This window comes from Carcharhinus amblyrhynchos, chromosome 11 (genome assembly GCF_965287045.1).
Source record: "Carcharhinus amblyrhynchos chromosome 11, sCarAmb.v2.hapA, whole genome shotgun sequence".
In the NCBI taxonomy this organism is placed as follows: Eukaryota; Metazoa; Chordata; class Chondrichthyes; order Carcharhiniformes; family Carcharhinidae; genus Carcharhinus; species Carcharhinus amblyrhynchos.
The window spans coordinates 94,137,358-94,155,076 of record NC_137334.1 but is presented as its reverse complement, the minus strand read 5'-3'; the positions used below and the strand labels follow the sequence as shown (position 1 = coordinate 94,155,076).

At 47.1% G+C, this 17,719-nt stretch overlaps 1 protein-coding gene across 1 annotated transcript in view; it reads right to left on the bottom strand.

Moving 5' to 3' along the window:
* Positions 1-1,285: 1,285 nt before the first annotated feature.
* aamp (angio-associated, migratory cell protein) overlaps positions 1,286-17,719 on the bottom strand; it is a 32,997-nt gene continuing 16,563 nt past the window's right edge. Inside the window, exons 8-11 of the mRNA XM_080199599.1 lie at positions 11,674-11,786; positions 6,215-6,305; positions 4,363-4,517; positions 1,286-1,507 (exon numbers count right to left, since the gene is read on the bottom strand). Of these exons, the coding sequence (XP_080055725.1) occupies positions 1,432-1,507; positions 4,363-4,517; positions 6,215-6,305; positions 11,674-11,786 (435 nt within the window). The 3' untranslated portion in view covers positions 1,286-1,431. The remainder of the gene's footprint in view (positions 1,508-4,362; positions 4,518-6,214; positions 6,306-11,673; positions 11,787-17,719) is intronic.

Sequence of the window (17,719 nt, the reverse complement as noted above, 5' to 3'; positions counted from 1 at the left end):
AAGTGTCTTGCATATTTTCAAAGGCATGCAAGACAGCTCAATCATTTCCACATGACTTGTCTTCGCAGAACATTACACATCAGGTGGCAAGACGAAGTACCAAACACTGAAGTTCTCTCTAGAGCAGATCTACCATCAGTCCACACACTGCTGATGAGAGCGCAGACCCGGTGGGCAGGTCATGTCATCCGTACGTCAGACAAGCGCAAACCCAAGCAGCTCCTTTTTGGGGAACTATCTGCTGAAAGATGCTCGCATAGAGGGCAGAAGAAACATTTCAAAAGACACACTCAAAGCCTCTTTGAAGTCACTTGACATTGACACGACCACCTGGGAAACGCTGGCACAAAACCACCCTACCTGGCACTGCCTCATCCACAAGGATTGTCAAGCTCACAAAGCAAGATGTATTGCTGAAACACAACTTAAGCGTGAGCTGCGCCAGTCCACAGCCACCAGCGCAACAACTACAGTGACTACACAAGTCTGTCCAATATATGCCAGAACATTCCGTGCCCAAACTGGCCTGATCAGTCATCATCGGGCACACCGCAACCAGCCTCAACATGACTAATGGTGTCGAGGTCCTCATTGATGATGATGGATGAACAATGATGTTTGTACAGTGTCCCATTAAACATCCACAGCTTAGATCCAGCACAGGGTTAGATACAGAGTAAAACTCCTTCTACACTGTCCCCATCAAACACAGTAAGAAGTCCCACAACACCAGGTTAAAGTCCAACAGGTTTATTTGGTAGCACAAGCCACTAGCTTTCGGAGCGCTGCTCCTTCATCAGTTGAGTGTCACTCACCTGACGAAGGAGCAGTGCTCCGAAAGCTAGTGGCTTGTGCTACCAAATAACCCTGTAAGACTTTAATCTAGTGTTGTGGGACTTCTTACTGTGTTTACCCCAGTCCAACACTGGCATCTCCACATCATGTCCATCAAACACTCCCAGGACAGGTACAGCACGGGGTTAGATACAGAGTAAAGCTCCCTCTACACTGTCCCCATCAAACACTCCCAGGACAGGTACAGCACGGGGTTAGATACAGAGTAAAGCTCCCTCTACACTGTCCCCATCAAACACTCCCAGGACAGGTACAGCACAGGGTTAGATACAGAGTAAAGGTGCCTGTTGAGAGGTGCTGAGAATTCCAGCGTCAGTGGTACACAGAGAAATTGAACTAGGGTCTATTGATTGTTTGGGGAAGGTTTTCAAAAGGTTGGAATCCTTCCTGCTTCTGTCCCAGAACTTACTTTAATTTAAACTAAAAACAAGAAATTCAAACATTTTATTTCTTTTTAAAAGTCAGAATCAGAGAGTCTTTGCCGCCCAGCACAATTCCAGTTACAGGAGATGTTTCAGCTGCTGACTGAGCGGTGGGGGTTTGGGGACAGTGGCAGTAAAAGTGTCAGTGTTGCTTCTATCGATCGGGCCGCTGCAGGTAGAAAACTTTTGATGTGCGGTCTCCGGAAGCAGTGATAATCATAGACGCCTCCCTGTCAAGGCAAAAAAGTACAGATTTATACCCGAGAAACAGCGGACATGGGAAAATAAACTAAAAACAGAAGATTGCAGATGCTGGAGATCGGAAATAAAAGCAAAGTGCTGGGAAATCCCAGGTGTGCTGTATCCATGTTATCGTTCTGAGTTCAATGCAACTCTTTCTTAAGGACACTCACATTTGACTCAAAACTTTAACCCTGTATCTTTCCCCACAGATGCTACCAGAGTTGCTGAGTATTTCCAGAATTTTCCATCTTGACCCATTGGACTCTCCTGTAACCACAGAACTGATTAATGTGTTTGGTCCATCATGTCTGCACCAGCTCTCTGAATGAGCAATTCATCTGGTATCATTTCACCACCTTCTCTCCATAACTCTGCGCGTTCTTCCTTTTCAGATAACAGTCTAATTCTGTTTTGAATACTCTGATTGAATCTGCTTCCACCACACACTGAGGCCCAGTTCTTAACCACTCATTGGTGACAAAATATTTTCCCACATCAGTTTTGCTTCTTTTGCCAGTTATTTTAAATCTGTGTTCTTTCATTCTCAACTCTTTGAGAAGCGGGGACAGTTTCTCCCTATCTACTCAATCCAGGCCCCTCGTGATTTTAGACATCTCTATTAAATCTCCTTCCCCTCAGAAATACAGCCTCAATGTCTCCAACCCCACGCTGCTGAATCAGCTCTGTAGCTGCTGCAAGGCCAATATACCACCAGTGTCTGGAAAGGAATGTTAAACCTGAACTGTCCCATAACTCCCATCCTTTCACATTCCAATTCTCTTTGAATATAGGACTCTAAAGCTTTTTAAATTAGTTTATAATCGGCCACCAATTTTTAGTGACATGGATCTCAAAACCTCTCTGCTCCTCCACAGTTCCCAACTTCTTGCTACAGTATACGGGCAGCACGGTGAACTGCTGCCTCACAGCGCCAGGGACTCGGGTTCGATTCCCAGCTTGGGTCACTGTCTGTGTGGAGTCTACACGTTCTCCCGTGTCTGTGTGGGTTTCCTCCGGGTGCTCCGATTTTCTCCCACAGTCCAAAGACGTGTGGGTTAGGTGATTGGCCATGCTGAATTGCCCCTTCATGTCGGGGGACTAGCTAGAGAAAATGCATGGGGTTATGGGGATAGTGCCTGGGTGGGATTGCGGTCAGTGCAGACTCTATGAGCCAAATGGCTGCCTTTTGCACTTTAGCAATTCTACGATTTAGAAAAGATCTCCAGAGGCGGAGAAGTTTGGGAATCACAGGTTTAAAATTCACAGATTCCTCCAACTGCTCCTGTTATAAAAAGGAGATAAACTAATCTGTCAGAGAGGAACTGCTGAGAATGATCTCAGAACAGTATCACAGTGGGAACTATGATAGACTTTTCCCCCCCACAGTTACCATCACAGCATACACACACACTCAGGATACACACAGATTAAAAGTCTTGAAAGTGTGTCACCATTAAACAAAAGACAGCTCAGAACTTTTCCCAGGCGATGAGTACAGAGAATGGAGAAGCTACTCTGTGCCCAGAAAGTGTACTGCTATTCTTCTGGTTAGTATTAGGTGGGGAATAGAAGTCGATGGCACAGATTGCCACTCAGCCTATCGTGTGTGTGCTGGTTCTGTGAATTGAGTTAATAAATTAGACCCTTTCGATAAAAGCAAATTACTGCAGATGCTGGAATCTGAAACAAAATGCTGGAAAATCTCAGCAGGTCTGACAGCATCTGTGGAGAGAGAATAGACAAGAGGGTGGGATTAAGTTGCTCTCACATAAAAGGCTGATAGTAACCATTCCCTGGGTTTTCTTCATTACCACCGAATGATTTGACCGAGCGACCTGCAAGTTCAATTTTTGATTAGATTTATTATTGTCACATGTATTGGCACACAGTGAAATATTTTGTTTCTTGTACGCTATACAAAGCGTATCATTCATGGAGAAGGAGAGGAGAAAGTGCAGAATGTAGCATTGCAGTCACAGCTAGGATGTAGAGAAAGATCAGCTTAACGTAAGGTAGATCCACTCAAAAGTCTGATGGCAGCTGCTCTTGAGTCACTTCAGAGGGCAGTGAGGGGTCAGCTGGAGTTAGGGATAATTCAAGATAATCCCATACTGAGTACAGACTTCCTTCCCCAAAAAACCTCAGTTGTAACTCAATCAGTAGCAGGGTCACTACAGAATCACAAGGTTCTGGGTTCAAGTCCCACTTCAGTGCCGAGGGAGCGCCGCACTGCCAGAGGGTTCAGTGCCGAGGGAGCGCCGCACTGCCGGGGGGGGGGGGGGGGGGGGGGCAGTGCCGAGGGAGCGCCGCACTGCCAGAGGTGCTATCCCATCTGCCTGTTTAGGTTAATATAAATACCCTGTGGCATTGTCTCACAGAGGAACAGGGCAGTACCCCAGCAGCCCTGCCAATATTTATCCCCCAATCAACATCACGAAGATGCCAGATTATCTGATCGTTGTCACATTGCTGGTTGTGGGATCTTGCTGTGCACAAATTGGTTGCTGTTTCCTACATTCCAACAGTGACCACACTTCCAACACCCTCACTGGCTGTGATGCTGGGTGAAAAGCCCAATAGAAATACAAGTCTTTCTCTTCGTTTATAAATGCATGAATGAACGAGCTGTGTTTTTTCAGAAAATCTCTCAGCTTCATCAGCACCTTTACTGCGATAGCTGATTTCAGATTTAAAAACCCATCAATCTGATTTCAAACCAGCCCTGGTGAATCTTAAATGTCCACACTCTGAATTACGAGGTCAGTTAACTTTCTGTCTGTCCAAGGCCCAATGAATTTGGGCTGCCAGTAACAGAAAGGCTCAAACAGAGATAGACACTTACTTATTCAGCACAAAGTCCAGGATTTCTGCTGCATGGCCACAGTATTCACTCTCCATTCTTCCCGAGCGGGCATCCCAGACGCGGACAGCTCCATCCAGGCTCCCTGTGTATATAATTGGGGAGTGCTCCTCCCACAGTAGCTGCACGATGCCAGCCTGACAGACAAAATACAGGTCAGACAGTCTAGGCAGAGCGGCCTCCGCTGATTCTTGTCAATTACAACAAACCTTTGCAAAATGGGCAGCACCATGGCTAGCACTGCTGCTTCTCAGCGCCAGGAACCTGGAATCAGTTCCAGCCTTGGGTCACTGTTTGTTCAGAGTTTGTACATTCTCCCCACATCTGCATGGGTTTCCTCTGTGTGCTCTGGTTTCCTCCCACAGTCCAAAGATATGCAGATTAGTTTGATTGGTCATGCTAAATTGACCCCAGTGTCAGAGGATTTGCAATGTAAATATGTGGGGTTACGGGAATCGGGTCTGGGTGGGATGTGGTCGGTGCAGACTCGATGGGCCGAATGGTCTCCTTCTGCACTGTCGGGATTTTATGAAAATACTTCCAGTTACTGGAATCTGTCAAGCTTTGCAGCAATAGTGAACTCCAAGCAGGAGAGGGGAGGGAGGTTTAGCAGAGTGATCAATGATCGCACTGAGGCTTTCAAAGGTGGGCAGAGAGGCTGCAATGTCTCGGGGCAGAAATAAAGAATCCCACTGGGTCTCTGGGCTTGATGGAAAACCGATACAGGCTCATAACCACACCCTCCCAGCTTCAGCTGTACCTGCTTTGTACAGGGGCCTGGTCTTTCTCTGTAGGGTACTGTGCAAAATTGAGTAATTGTGGATTGGTGTAAAATGCGAGGGGGGAAAGCATTGCGTGGTCCCTTTAAAAGGGCTTTTTCTGTGCTTCAGAAGTTTAAAAACATGCAATTACACGGAGAGGCCAGACTGAAACATTTGTATCGAAGGGCCAAGCAGCAGTATTACCAAGACGACAAACAGGCTTCTGATTTTTTTTGAATTCAACCAATCAATTTGAAACACGCACTGAGATACCAAGAACCTATTAAATTTAAATCTGATGGTCTTAGCAACCTAGGACCAATCCTATTGTGGCGGATAATCATGTGTCATCATGGATATAAAAAAGGGACGGCGAAACAAAGAGGAGAGAGAGCAACTGCCACTTGCCAGAGTGACAGCTCTTAGCTCCACAGAGCGAGACAGAAACACTGGCTCTCATAGCTTCATTTATGTCTTAAGAGAAACAACCATCTCTATAGCGAAGGTAACAAAGATGATCCGTACTGGAGAATCAACAGAGAAGGCCCAGAATATTCCAGAAAACACAAAACCTGGTTGTAACTTAGAGAGCAACAAAAATTCTATTTTTTGCCATTAAGTGGGAACTGGATTTATCTAAACAGCATTCCATTAGGATCGTGTTTTATTCAGTTCGTTAATAGTTTAGTTAACCTGTTCACTGCTAGTTAGATAAATAAATTGTTACTTGTTGATTTAACAGAGTGTCAGGGAGTTATTTTGATTTAATCACGAGAAGTCTTGAAGAGAAGGTTACACAGCTTCACACTCATTTTAACAGAATATGAGGCAAGGTACTTCTCTACTCTTCTTTGAGTGGTTAGGTGTTAGTTCTTGGGGTAGGGTGGGGTGTGGGGGAAGGTCCACCTCTGCTTTATAATAGTACCAGGGTTGGAATATTCTCCAGTATTTCCCAAAGCTCACCCAGACACTGACACAGGTCCAGAAGCAGAGCAGACTCCATGGGTAGGAGTTCAGCAACCAAGACAAGGCCCAAGAAGTACAACAGATCCATCTTTGCAGGTCTTACTTACTTGAAGCTGCCATTTGTGTCGTAATGTCTGTGATGGAATATCCCAAATCCCCATAGTTCCATCCAGGAAGCCAATAGCAATCAATGGAAGTCTGTAGGAGCCAAACAATGGAGTGAAAAAATATTCCAGTATTCTTGTTTTTTTTAAAGATACGGCCCTTTGCTGGCAAGGCTGATATCCCTTATCCATCCCTCGTCATCCTGGGAAGATGGAAGTGAGCCTTCCTCTTGAACAGAGGGCACTCCCGCAGCATGGGGGGGTGGTGGGGGGCACATCCACGGCGGGGCGGGGGGGGAGGGGAGAAAGGGGGGCGGGGGAGGGGGAGGAGGAGAAAGGGGGGCGGGGGAGGGGGAGGAGGAGAAAGGGGGGCGGGGGAGGGGGAGGAGGAGAAAGGGGGGCGGGGGAGGGGGAGGAGGAGAAAGGGGGGCAGGGGAGGGGGAGGAGGAGAAAGGGGGGCGGGGGAGGGGGAGGAGGAGAAAGGGGGGCGGGGGAGGGGGAGGAGGAGAAAGGGGGGCGGGGGAGGGGGAGGAGGAGAAAGGGGGGCGGGGGAGGGGGAGGAGGAGAAAGGGGGGCGGGGGAGGGGGAGGAGAAGAAAGGGGGGCGGGGGAGGGGGAGGAGGAGGAGAAAGGGGGGCGGGGGAGGGGGAGGAAAAAGGGGGGCGGGGGAGGGGGAGGAGGAGGAGAAAGGGGGGCGGGGGAGGGGGAGGAGAAAGGGGGGAGGAGAAAGGGGGGCGGGGGAGGGGGAGGAGAAAGGGGGGGCGGGGGAGGGGGAGGAGGAGGAGAAAGGGGGGCGGGGGAGGGGGAGGAGAAAGGGGGGAGGAGAAAGGGGGGCGGGGGAGGGGGAGGAGAAAGGGGGGCGGGGAGGGGGAGGAGAAAGAACATAAGAACATAAGAAATAGGAGCAGGAGTAGGCCATCTAGCCCTTCGAGCCTGCCCCACCATTCAATAAGATCATGGCTGATCTGTCGTGGCTCAGTTCCACTTTCCCGCCCTCTCCCCATAACCCTTAATCCCCTCTCTTATCAAAAACCCATCAACCCGCATCTTAAAAATATTTAGCGAGGTAGCCTCCACCACTTCAACGGGCAGAGAATTCCAGAGATTCACCACCCTTTGAGTGAAGAAGTTCCTCAACTCCGTTCTAAACCGCCCCCCTTTTATCTTGAGGCTGTGCCCCCTAGTCCTATTGTCTTTTTTGAGCGGGAAGAGTCTTTCCACCTCTATCCTATCCATCCCATTCATCATCTTACACGTCTCAATGAGATCTCCCCTCATTCTTCTAAACTCTAACGAGTACAAGCCTAGTTTATTCAGCCTCTCCTCATAGCTCAACCCCCTCAACTCCGGTATCAGCCTAGTAAACCTCCTCTGCACTCCCTCCAAGGCCAAAATATCTTTGCGCAAGTGTGGCGCCCAAAACTGCACACAGTACTCCAGTTGCGGCCTCACCAATGCCCTATACAGCTGCAGCAAGACCTCCCTACTTTTATATTCAATCCCCCTCGCTATGAAGGCCAGCATCCCATTCGCCTTCCTGACCACCTGCTGCACCTGCAAGCTGGGTTTTTGCGACTCATGCACAAGGACCCCGAGGTCCCTCTGCACCGTCGCCTGCTGCAGTTTTTCGCCCCGTAAGTAATAGTCCTTCCTACCATTCTTCCTACCAAAGTGGACCACCTCACACTTGCCAACATTAAATTCCATTTGCCATTTCCTGGCCCATTTGCCCAGCCTATCTAGATCCTTCTGCAGACTCTCCACACCCTCCGCACAATTTGCCGTTCCCCCAATCTTGGTGTCATCAGCAAATTTCGACACTCTACACTCGGTTCCGTGGGGGGAGGAGGAGGAGGAGGAGGAGAAAGGGGGAGGAGGAGGAGGAGAAAGAGGAAGGGGGAGGAGGAGGAGAAAGAGGGGAGGGGGAGGGCACACCCATGGGGGGGAGGGGGGGCACCTCTGCAGGATGTTGGGGAGGGGCACTCTCACTGGGGGTGGGATGGGGGTGGCGGGGTGACACTCCCACAATGCTGGTAGGCACCGAGTTCCTGAATTTGGCTTCGAAACCTGGGTGAGCGAAGACCCAATCAGACTTGACACGCGCCCTGATCAACAACCAATCAGCGGCTCCCCCTGCAAAACGACTGTGTGGACAGGACCATGTGCCCAGATAGTGTGCAAGGAATCCCTGTCTGGATGTGCACATGGCTATTAGCCAAGCAGAGGGAGTACGTCAGGAGATGAAGAGAGCATGGGTTTGGAAACCAGTCATTACTCAGCATCCCACTATGGCGGCCGCTGTTTCCCAGAGTTTTTTTTATTTCAAAAATATACTTTATTCGTAAAAATCTCAATTTAACCATTGCAAACCTACATGTCTATAAATTGCGAACAGTGCGGAATAGAAACATTTTTACAGTCCTATACAAATTTCAGTCATTATATTTCAAAACTTAAAACTATATACATGCCTCAAAATGTACTGTGTGCCGGCTGTTTCCCAGAGCTTATCTGACAATTGACAGCCCAAAGTCCCACGCAGCAGATTAGGCAAACACTGTATATACAACAGTCCATTACTCTGACCACTATTTACGGTGGGAGTTACATCAAAGCTAGGCTAATATCATTAACCCCTTCACTGATTGATTCGACATTAGCAAAGGGCTTCTGCTGACAGTATAAACCAGCAGGCACACTCTGAACACAGATTTCTAGGGATTCAGAGAAACAAGGCTCCCCAGGATGTACCTGGGATTCACAGAGCAGAATAAAATATTAATCTCATAAACATTTCATAAACATTTCACTCAGTTTCGACAGAACATACCACCCAATGATTGACTAATAGCATCAATTTGTTGGTTAATCCAAGTACGTGGAGGAAAGATTACTCAAAGTACGTGGGCTGAAGATAACAAGATTAAGACACTGCAGCCTCAAAGTGCCAGGAATCCGGGTTCAATTCCGAATGTGTGGAATCTGCACATTCTCCCCATGTCCGCATGGGTTTGCTCGGGTTTCCTCCCACAGTCCAAAGATGTGCAGGTTAGATGCCATGCTAAATGCATGAGGTTACGGGGATAGGGCCTGGCTAAGACGCTCTGAGAGTCAGAGCGAACTCGATGGGCAGAATGGTTCCTGTACTGGAGGGATTCTATGTCAATAACTCACCCTTGCAAGTCGAAATTGCACCATGCTAAATTGTGAAATTGACTTCTGAAATTTGTGTCATCTGTGGGCTAGCATCAGATCGAAGTTATACTGAAAAACACCAGGTTATTGCAGATCTAATCCAGTAAAGTCCTTCAGCAAAGGAAGCTAGCCACCCCCACCCACTCTAATCTACACGTGACTCTAACACCAGCCTACAGGTTTCAGATTCCTGTATCACTGGCACCACCTCTGGGAAAGGTGGGATCTCGACAAACAGAGCACTTTGCACCTGAACCACACAGTGGGTCCAACGCCCTTGTGAGTGGGTTTGTCGGTGCCATTGAGAGGAGTTTAAACTCATCCGGCAGGGGGAGAGCGCACAGAACATGAGTAAAATAGAAACACATCATACTACAGTGAAGGAAGCAAATCATAGTGAGGTCAGCTGTAGCGAGTGTCAAGAGAGTAAAGCAGGGTTGGATGGTCTTTAATGCAGCAAAAAGTCTGACAACACCAGGTTTAAGTCCAACCGATTTATTTGATAGTAAACTCACTAGCTTTCGGGTTAGTCCCTTCGTCAGGTGAACGGCATTACAAATATATGGGATTACAGGGATAGAATCTGGGTGGGATCGTTGTCAGTTGCAGACTGCTCTTGGCTGTCCGAGATTGGCCTAGTGCTTCATGTTGTTAGTGTGTGCTTAAACTGGACCAGATACTGGGCAAAACGACAGCTCAGTGACTATCACTGATTGCTGTGCAGACACATGGATTTGGGCCGGTGTCTGTGGGAGTTTGCGCATTCTCCCCGTGCTTGCGTGGGTTTTCTCTGGGTGCTCCGGTTTCCTCCCACACCCCAAAGATGTGCTGTTAGGCTGACTGGCAGTAATAAATTGTCCCTAAATCAGTTTCCCTCAATCTGGATGGCCATAAAACATTAGACAGGGGTCGTGGGTGGAGAAGGAGACTGGTGGTGTTGAGATGGCGGCGCGGGCTCGTTGGGCCGAAGGGCCTGTTTCCCGGGCTGTTTTTGTTCTTTTTTTTTGATAGGCTTGGATTGTCTTCTTTACAGTCCAAAGATGTGTGGATTAGGTGGATTGGCCATGCTAAATTGCATCTTAGTGTCAGAGGGACTAGCTATGGTAAATGCATGGGGTTATGGGGATAGTGCCTGGGTGGGATTGTTGTTGGTTCAGACTTGATGGGCTGAATGGCCTCCTGCACTGTGGCATTCCATGAAAGAAGGCTGAGTGGGGTATAATTGAGGTGGACAGGATTATGAAGGGAATGGACAGTGAGAGTAGGAAGCAGCTGTCCAATCACGAGGGGTCGTAATTTTAGGACAAGGGGCAGGAGATTCCGAGGGGATTTGAGAAGACTTTTTCACTCAGAGGACAGTGGGAATCTGGAAGGTGCTGCCTGGAAAGATAGTGGAGGCTGGAAACCTTATGACCTTTAAAAAAGTAGTTGGAAGGGCTTTTGAAATATCAAAACATTCAAGCACATGGGACAAGTGCTGGAAAATGGGATTAACACGAGTTTAGCGGTAGTTATTATCTGTGCAGAGTGGACAGGCCGAAAGGTCTTTCCTGTGTTGTACGGCTATGTGGTTTATTCCCGATATGCTTCAGATTATCAACCATTCAACTCCGGTTAACTCACCAATGGTAAGGCGTATTCTCTTTTTCAATTTATTTTCACATTCTCACACCTTTGTCCTGCCCTTTGACCACACGCGTTGACACGTGTCCCGCTGGCCAGCATTTCTTGCTTATTCCTAATTGTTCTTGAACTGAGTGGTTTGCTCAGACAGTTAAGAGTCAACCACATAGCTGTGGAGCTGGAGTCACATGTAGGCTGGATGGGCTTTTGCAGTAATTAATGATGGTTTCACAATCACCGTTATTGAGGCTGGCTCAATATTCCAGATTTATTAACCGAATTTCAATTCTGCCAGCTGCCATGGTGGGATTTGAACCCCTGTCCCAGGAACATTCTCCTGGGCCTCTGGATTAGTGAATTACAACCACACAATTATCTACCCATGAATTTTCTTGTCTGAAGAATATTTGTGAACAGGATGAGCTATGATAGTTACTGAGACTAGCTTCTTTTAAGTTCAGGTTCATTAATTAGTTGACTTTAAGTATCCCTAGTTACGGTGGTGGGATTAGACTGGGGGCATTAATCTGGGCATGTAGGATAACATTGTCACAATGCTATCACTCCCTCTGCTCACTAATCAAAACTAATACAGTTGCTGTATTATCAGCTTCAATATTAGACATACAGGAAGATTAGACTTACACCCAGCAGAATCCCACTGACTCCACAGAATTGGAGTTGGAATCTGTACCCTCCATTGGCTCTTTCTCCATACGTTCTTTTGTGCTGTTTGGAACGGAAAAGACAGAAACTACCTGTGGAGAAAGATTCAATCAGTTAACTTTAAGCCACTAATGAAACAACAGGAGGAAAATGTTTGGACAGATACACTAGGGGTCTTGTGTAGTTATTTTGGTGGCAGTGGGAGCACTTATTCAGGCAGAAGGGTGGTGGGCAGTGACCCCGATACGTTTCCGACTCCAACATTTAGCTGTCTAGATCACCAACGACCTAACCTGGTTCTCCCATGCTGGCACTATTGTGAAGAAAGCCCATGTACATCTCTACTTTCTCAGGAGGCTAAGGAAATTTGGCCTGTCAGCTACGACTTTCACCAACTTTTACAGATGCCCCATAGAAAGCATTCTTCTGGTTCTATCACAGTTTGGTATGGGCTGCTGCTCTGCCCAAGACCAGAAGGAACTGTAAAAGGTTGTGAATGTAGCCCAATCCATCACGCAAACCAGCCCCTCCATCCATTGACTTTGTCTATATTTCCCACTGCCTTGGCAAAGCAGCCAGCATAATTAATGACCCCAAGCACCCCGGACATTCTCTCTTCCATTGGGAAAAAAGATATAAAAATCTGAGGTCACGTACCAATCGTCTCAAGAACAGCTTCTTCCCTGCTGCCAAAGGACTTTCGAATGGACCTACCTCGCATTAAGTTGATCTTTCTCTACACCCTAGCAATGACTGTAACATTACATTCTGCATTCTCCCCTTTCCTTCTCTATGAAGTATGCTTTGTCTGTATAGTGCACAAGAAACAATACTTTTCACTGTATGTTAATACATGTGACAATAATAAATCAAAAAACAGTCAATTGAGTGGAAGGCTAATGTCAGCCTTCCCAACCCACTCCCAATCAAGACTTTTAAGTGAGCATTTGATGCCGACTAAAAGGCCTAATCCCGTCACCGCTGGTATGGACCTAGAGGTGGGCACTGGACTCACTGCCACCCCCAGGTGGCATGTTTGCTTGCAGGCCCAGATAGCAAATGAAGGAACTCTCATTCAAAGGCCCTTACAGCCTGAATGAGACCCCCAGCATCTGGAGGGGGGTGGGGAAATCACTAAAAGCCATTACTGCTGACAAGCCCCGCAAATAACAAAACATCTCGCATCCAAACAGCTGGTGAAGTAACAACTATTTATTTATAGGAAGGAAAGAGTATTTACATGGGACATTTATTGCAAGGCATTATTTATAGCATTATTGAAACGACACTATCTGTTGCCCAGGCTCCAGCTGCAGGTTTAAAGCCCGCTCCCCTGTTCCGAATCCCATTGGTCAGGGAATCACACGGTCTCACAGGTTTGCTGAAGCTTCAGACGAGAAGATCAAGTGGTCTCCAAGGTTGCCATGACAACCTTAAGAAAATAAGAAATAGGAGCAGGAGTAGGCCAACTAGCCCTTCGAGCCTGCCCCGCCATTCAATAAGATCATGGCTGATCTGTCGTGGCTCAGTTCCACATTCCCGCCCTCTCCACATAACCCTTAATCCCCTCTCTTATCAAAAACCCATCAACCCGCGTCTTAAAAATATTTAGCGAGGTAGCCTCCACCACTTCAACGGGCAGAGAATTCCAGAGATTCACCACCCTTTGAGTGAAGAAGTTCCTCCTCAACTCTGTTCTAAACCGCCCCCCCTTTATCTTGAGGCTGTGCCCCCTAGTCCTACTGTCCTTTCTGAGTGGGAAGAGTCTCTCCACCTCTATCCTATCCATCCCATTCATCATCTTATACGTCTCAATGAGATCTCCCCTCATTCTTCTAAACTCTAACGAGTACAAGCCTAATCTATTCAGCCTCTCCTCATAGCTCAACCCCCTCAACTCCGGCATCAGCCTAGTAAACCTCCTCTGCACTCCCTCCAAGGCTAAAATATCCTTGCGTAAGTACGGCGCCCAAAACTGCACACAGTACTCCAGCTGCAGCCTCACCAATGCCCTATACAGCCGCAGCAAGCTCTCCCTACTTTTATATTCAATCCCCCTCGCTATGAAGGCCAGCATCCCATTCGCCTTCCTGACCACCTGCTGCACCTGCAAGCTGGGTTTTTGCGACTCATGCACAAGGACCCCGAGGTCCCTCTGCACCGTCGCCTGCTGCAGTTTTTCTCCACGTAAGTAATAATCCTTCCTACCATTATTCCTACCAAAGTGGACCACCTCACACTTGCCAACATTAAATTCCATTTGCCATTTCCTGGCCCATTCGCCCAGCCTATCTAGATCCTTCTGTAGACTCTCCACACCCTCCGCACAATTTGCCTTCCCCCTTCAGGTCCCTGATTACCTAAAGACCTGACATTAATATCTCCGTTTACGTTGAGAGCAAGACCGATTGGCCGCCACTATTCGTCAATGATGGAGGGAATGATGTGTTGAGCTTCTTGAGTGATACCGGGAACTGCACTCATCAAGACACATGGAGAGCATCCATTACACTCAAGAAACTACATGTCACTGGTCATGGCTTCAGAGGACCCTTGCGTGGCTGATGAGCTCAATCCTTTGACTGCACACTTGGCAGTGTTTCCAGGAGGTGGGTTCAATCCTTGGACTCTAAATCACTGGGATTTCTTTCTCAGGCTCCTTTTCCAGATCTCCTCTTACCACCGGCTATCTTCGTAGAATTGTTCCCCTTCACTTAGGAGGTTCCTCCAAGTATGTCTCTCTCAACAAGGTGCGGATGGGGACGAAGATGGAGAAAAGTCTGGGTCAATGACACATCCCTGCTCGAGTCCAGTCTTGGCTTGGAAGGTTTCTGTCGGTGACGACTGTCACTAACATCTTGTCATGGAGGAGTCGGAGGATGATGATGAATTTCACTGCACTTTGCCAGGGCCTTCCATAGCACTTCCCGATTGACTGAGTCAAAATCCTTGGTCAGATCAATGAAGGCCATGCAGAGTGGTCGATGTTGTTCCTGGCACTTCTCTTGAAGTTGATGAGCAGTTAAAATCTTGTCTGCTGTTCCACGGTTGGGTTGGAGCCACACTGGCTTTCTGGAAGGATTAATTCAGAGACTGGGAGAAGGTGGCTAGCGAGGATTCGGGTGATGATCTTCCCAGCAATGGACAGTAGGGGATTCCTTCTGTTTCCTTTCTTGAAAATGGTGGCAGTGACAGTATCCTGCAGGTCAGCAGTAATAACCCTCAGGGCAGTGGGCCACCAGATCTCTCATTGGGTACAGGCTCCATGGACACAAACAGAAAAACTTAACACGTGAAGCAAGAGAGCGCTCTGGAATTCCCTGTCTGAACCTCCCACACTAAAATCCATCCTTCTCACTGCACGTACACATGCGTGCACAGATAGAGACTGGGTCATCCTTGTAACGTCACTTTCTATGCCTAAGCAACTATTTTCTCCTTGCATCTGTGAAACAACTTAGGACGTCTTAGTGTTATAAGTGCTATATAAATGGATGCAATTGTCGAGATAGCGTTTACACAGTTCCCTCTTGTATAAATGTATTTATATTATTTTCACAAGTTCCAAATTCCCACCACTCTCTGGGTAAAGAAGTTTTCTCTTGAATTCCGTTCTGGTGACCAGCAGATCTCTGAGCGAGTATCGTGGTTTCCCACAAGAGGAGAATTGTTTCTATCAGTGGTGAACAGCAACGATCTCAGCACCACTTCCCCCACGTGACTAACTTACCTTAACCCCATTCTGTTTGCTCGTCACTTTGCTTTCCATTCTGCTACTTATCGCAGTCTCACACGATCCTTCTTATGTTACCTTATGAAAGGCCTTTTTAAAAAAAAATCTAATTATTGCCCACTGAAGCCATTACTGGTTTAATGAGGTTGCTGAAGAATGACATTTCTTTCTGGAATCTGTGCTGACTGCTTTTCATTAGATTTTTACATAGATAGAACATTACAGCGCAGTACAGGCCCTTTAGCCCTCGATGTTGCGCTGACCAGTGGAACCAATCTAATGACCCTCTAACCTAAACTATTCCAATGTTATCCATATGCCTATCCACTGACCATTTGAACGCCCTTAAAGTTGGCGAGTCCACAACTGCTGCAGGCAGGGCATTCCACGCCCTTACTGCCCTGAGTAAAGAACCTACCTCTGACATCCGTCCTATAACTACCACCCCTTAATTTAAAGATATGTCCCTTCGTGTTAGCTATCACCATCCGAGGTAAAAGGCTCTCACTGATCACTCTATCCAATCCTTTGATCATCTTGTATGCCTCAATCAGGTCACCTCGTAACCTTCTTCTCTCCAATGAAAATAACCTCAAGTCCCTCAGCCTTTCCTCATAAGGCCTTCCGTCCATACCAGGCAACATCCTGGTAAACCTCCTCTGCACCCTTTCCAATGCCTCCACATCTTTCTTATAATGCGGCGACCAGAACTGTACGCAATACTCCAAGTGCGGCCGCACCAGAGTTTTGTACAGTTGTAACATGACCTCACGACTCCGAAATTCAATCCCTCTACCAATAAAAGCTAACGCACCATACGCCTTCTTAACAACCTTATCAACCTGGGTGCCAACTTTCAGGGATCTATGCACATTTTTGGAAATCTCCCCATTATATCCAAGTAAAAAACCCATTATCTTTCCTACAGCTGACTCTGAGCTAACTGGTCTGTAGTTTCCCTGAGGCTGATTCAATCTTTCTTTTTCAGTACAGCATTTATGGAACAATTATACACTAATCCTCTAGCACTATTCCCTGTTTCAAAACACCAATTTGTGCCTCTATTTCTGCCCCAACATAGTTTAAAAACCATTCAAATAATCTAACTCACTTCCACTGAGACATCAAATCCATTCAGCACAGTAGCAAGTTAGTGACCCCTGCTGGCTTCAAAAATCATTGCAAATTCCGGAACACACAGTGGAAAAGATGTGGTAGTGTTATTGCAATGTGCAAAAATCCCACTGAAAGTGATTGGAAACTAATGCAAAATGAGCAAATCGTTGAATATACAGTCAGCTCTGCTGAAAGCTTAGACTTAGAACTCAGAATCCCTACATTACAGAAAGAGGCCATTCGGCCCATCGAGTTTGCACCGACCATAATCCCACCCAGGCCCCACACCCATATCCCTGCATATTTACCCACTAATCCCTCTAACCTACACATCTCAGGACACTAAGGGACAATTTCTTAGCATGGCCAATCAACCTAATCCGCACATCTTTGGACTGTGGGAGGAAACCCAGGCAGACATGAGGAGAACGTGCAAACTCCACACAGACAGTAACCCAAGCCAAGAATTGAACCCAGGTCTCTGGAGCTGTGAGGCAGCAATTCTAACCGCTGTGCTACCGTGCCACCCTTTTCTCAATAGGCATCAAAGCCTACTGAGAAAAGGTGCCAATCAAATGTAGCAGTGAGACAGAGAGGCCAGGAAGGATCTGAGTTTAATGCTGAGGTAGCGCTAATACAGTGAGCTGTCCTGGGTTAGGGAGGCGTTGATCATCACCTGATACCTGAGGGCCCTCATCACTTTAACCAGCTCTCACAGCCTGGGGCGCCCGAGATTCACTGTGGATCTTACTTCCGAAGAAACATAGAGGCTACATTTCAGAAATAACTGTTTGAATGTGAAACACGCCAACTGTGGTGAGGCGGTAAATAAACACAAGCTACTTGTGCATTGGTTTATCTGGTATTTGATTGGTTATTGGGCTTGCATCCCCTTGAATGAGAAACAGTTGAACAAACAAGATGAAAAATAACCACAAAACAGAAAAGGAATAAAAGGCCCAAGTGTGAAAACTGGAGTTTTATCCACTTCAATACAGATGACAAAGTAGCTGCTTCTGTAACCAACTCGATCTACCTTAACTCATGATACTGTTGACGGGGACAAGTAATATTCTGATATCATCATTCAATCTCCAAAAAGGAAAAATTTCACTATAGCCTCACAGAAATCAGTGAATTATTTTAAATTTACAGCAGAGAAAAAGGCCATTCGCC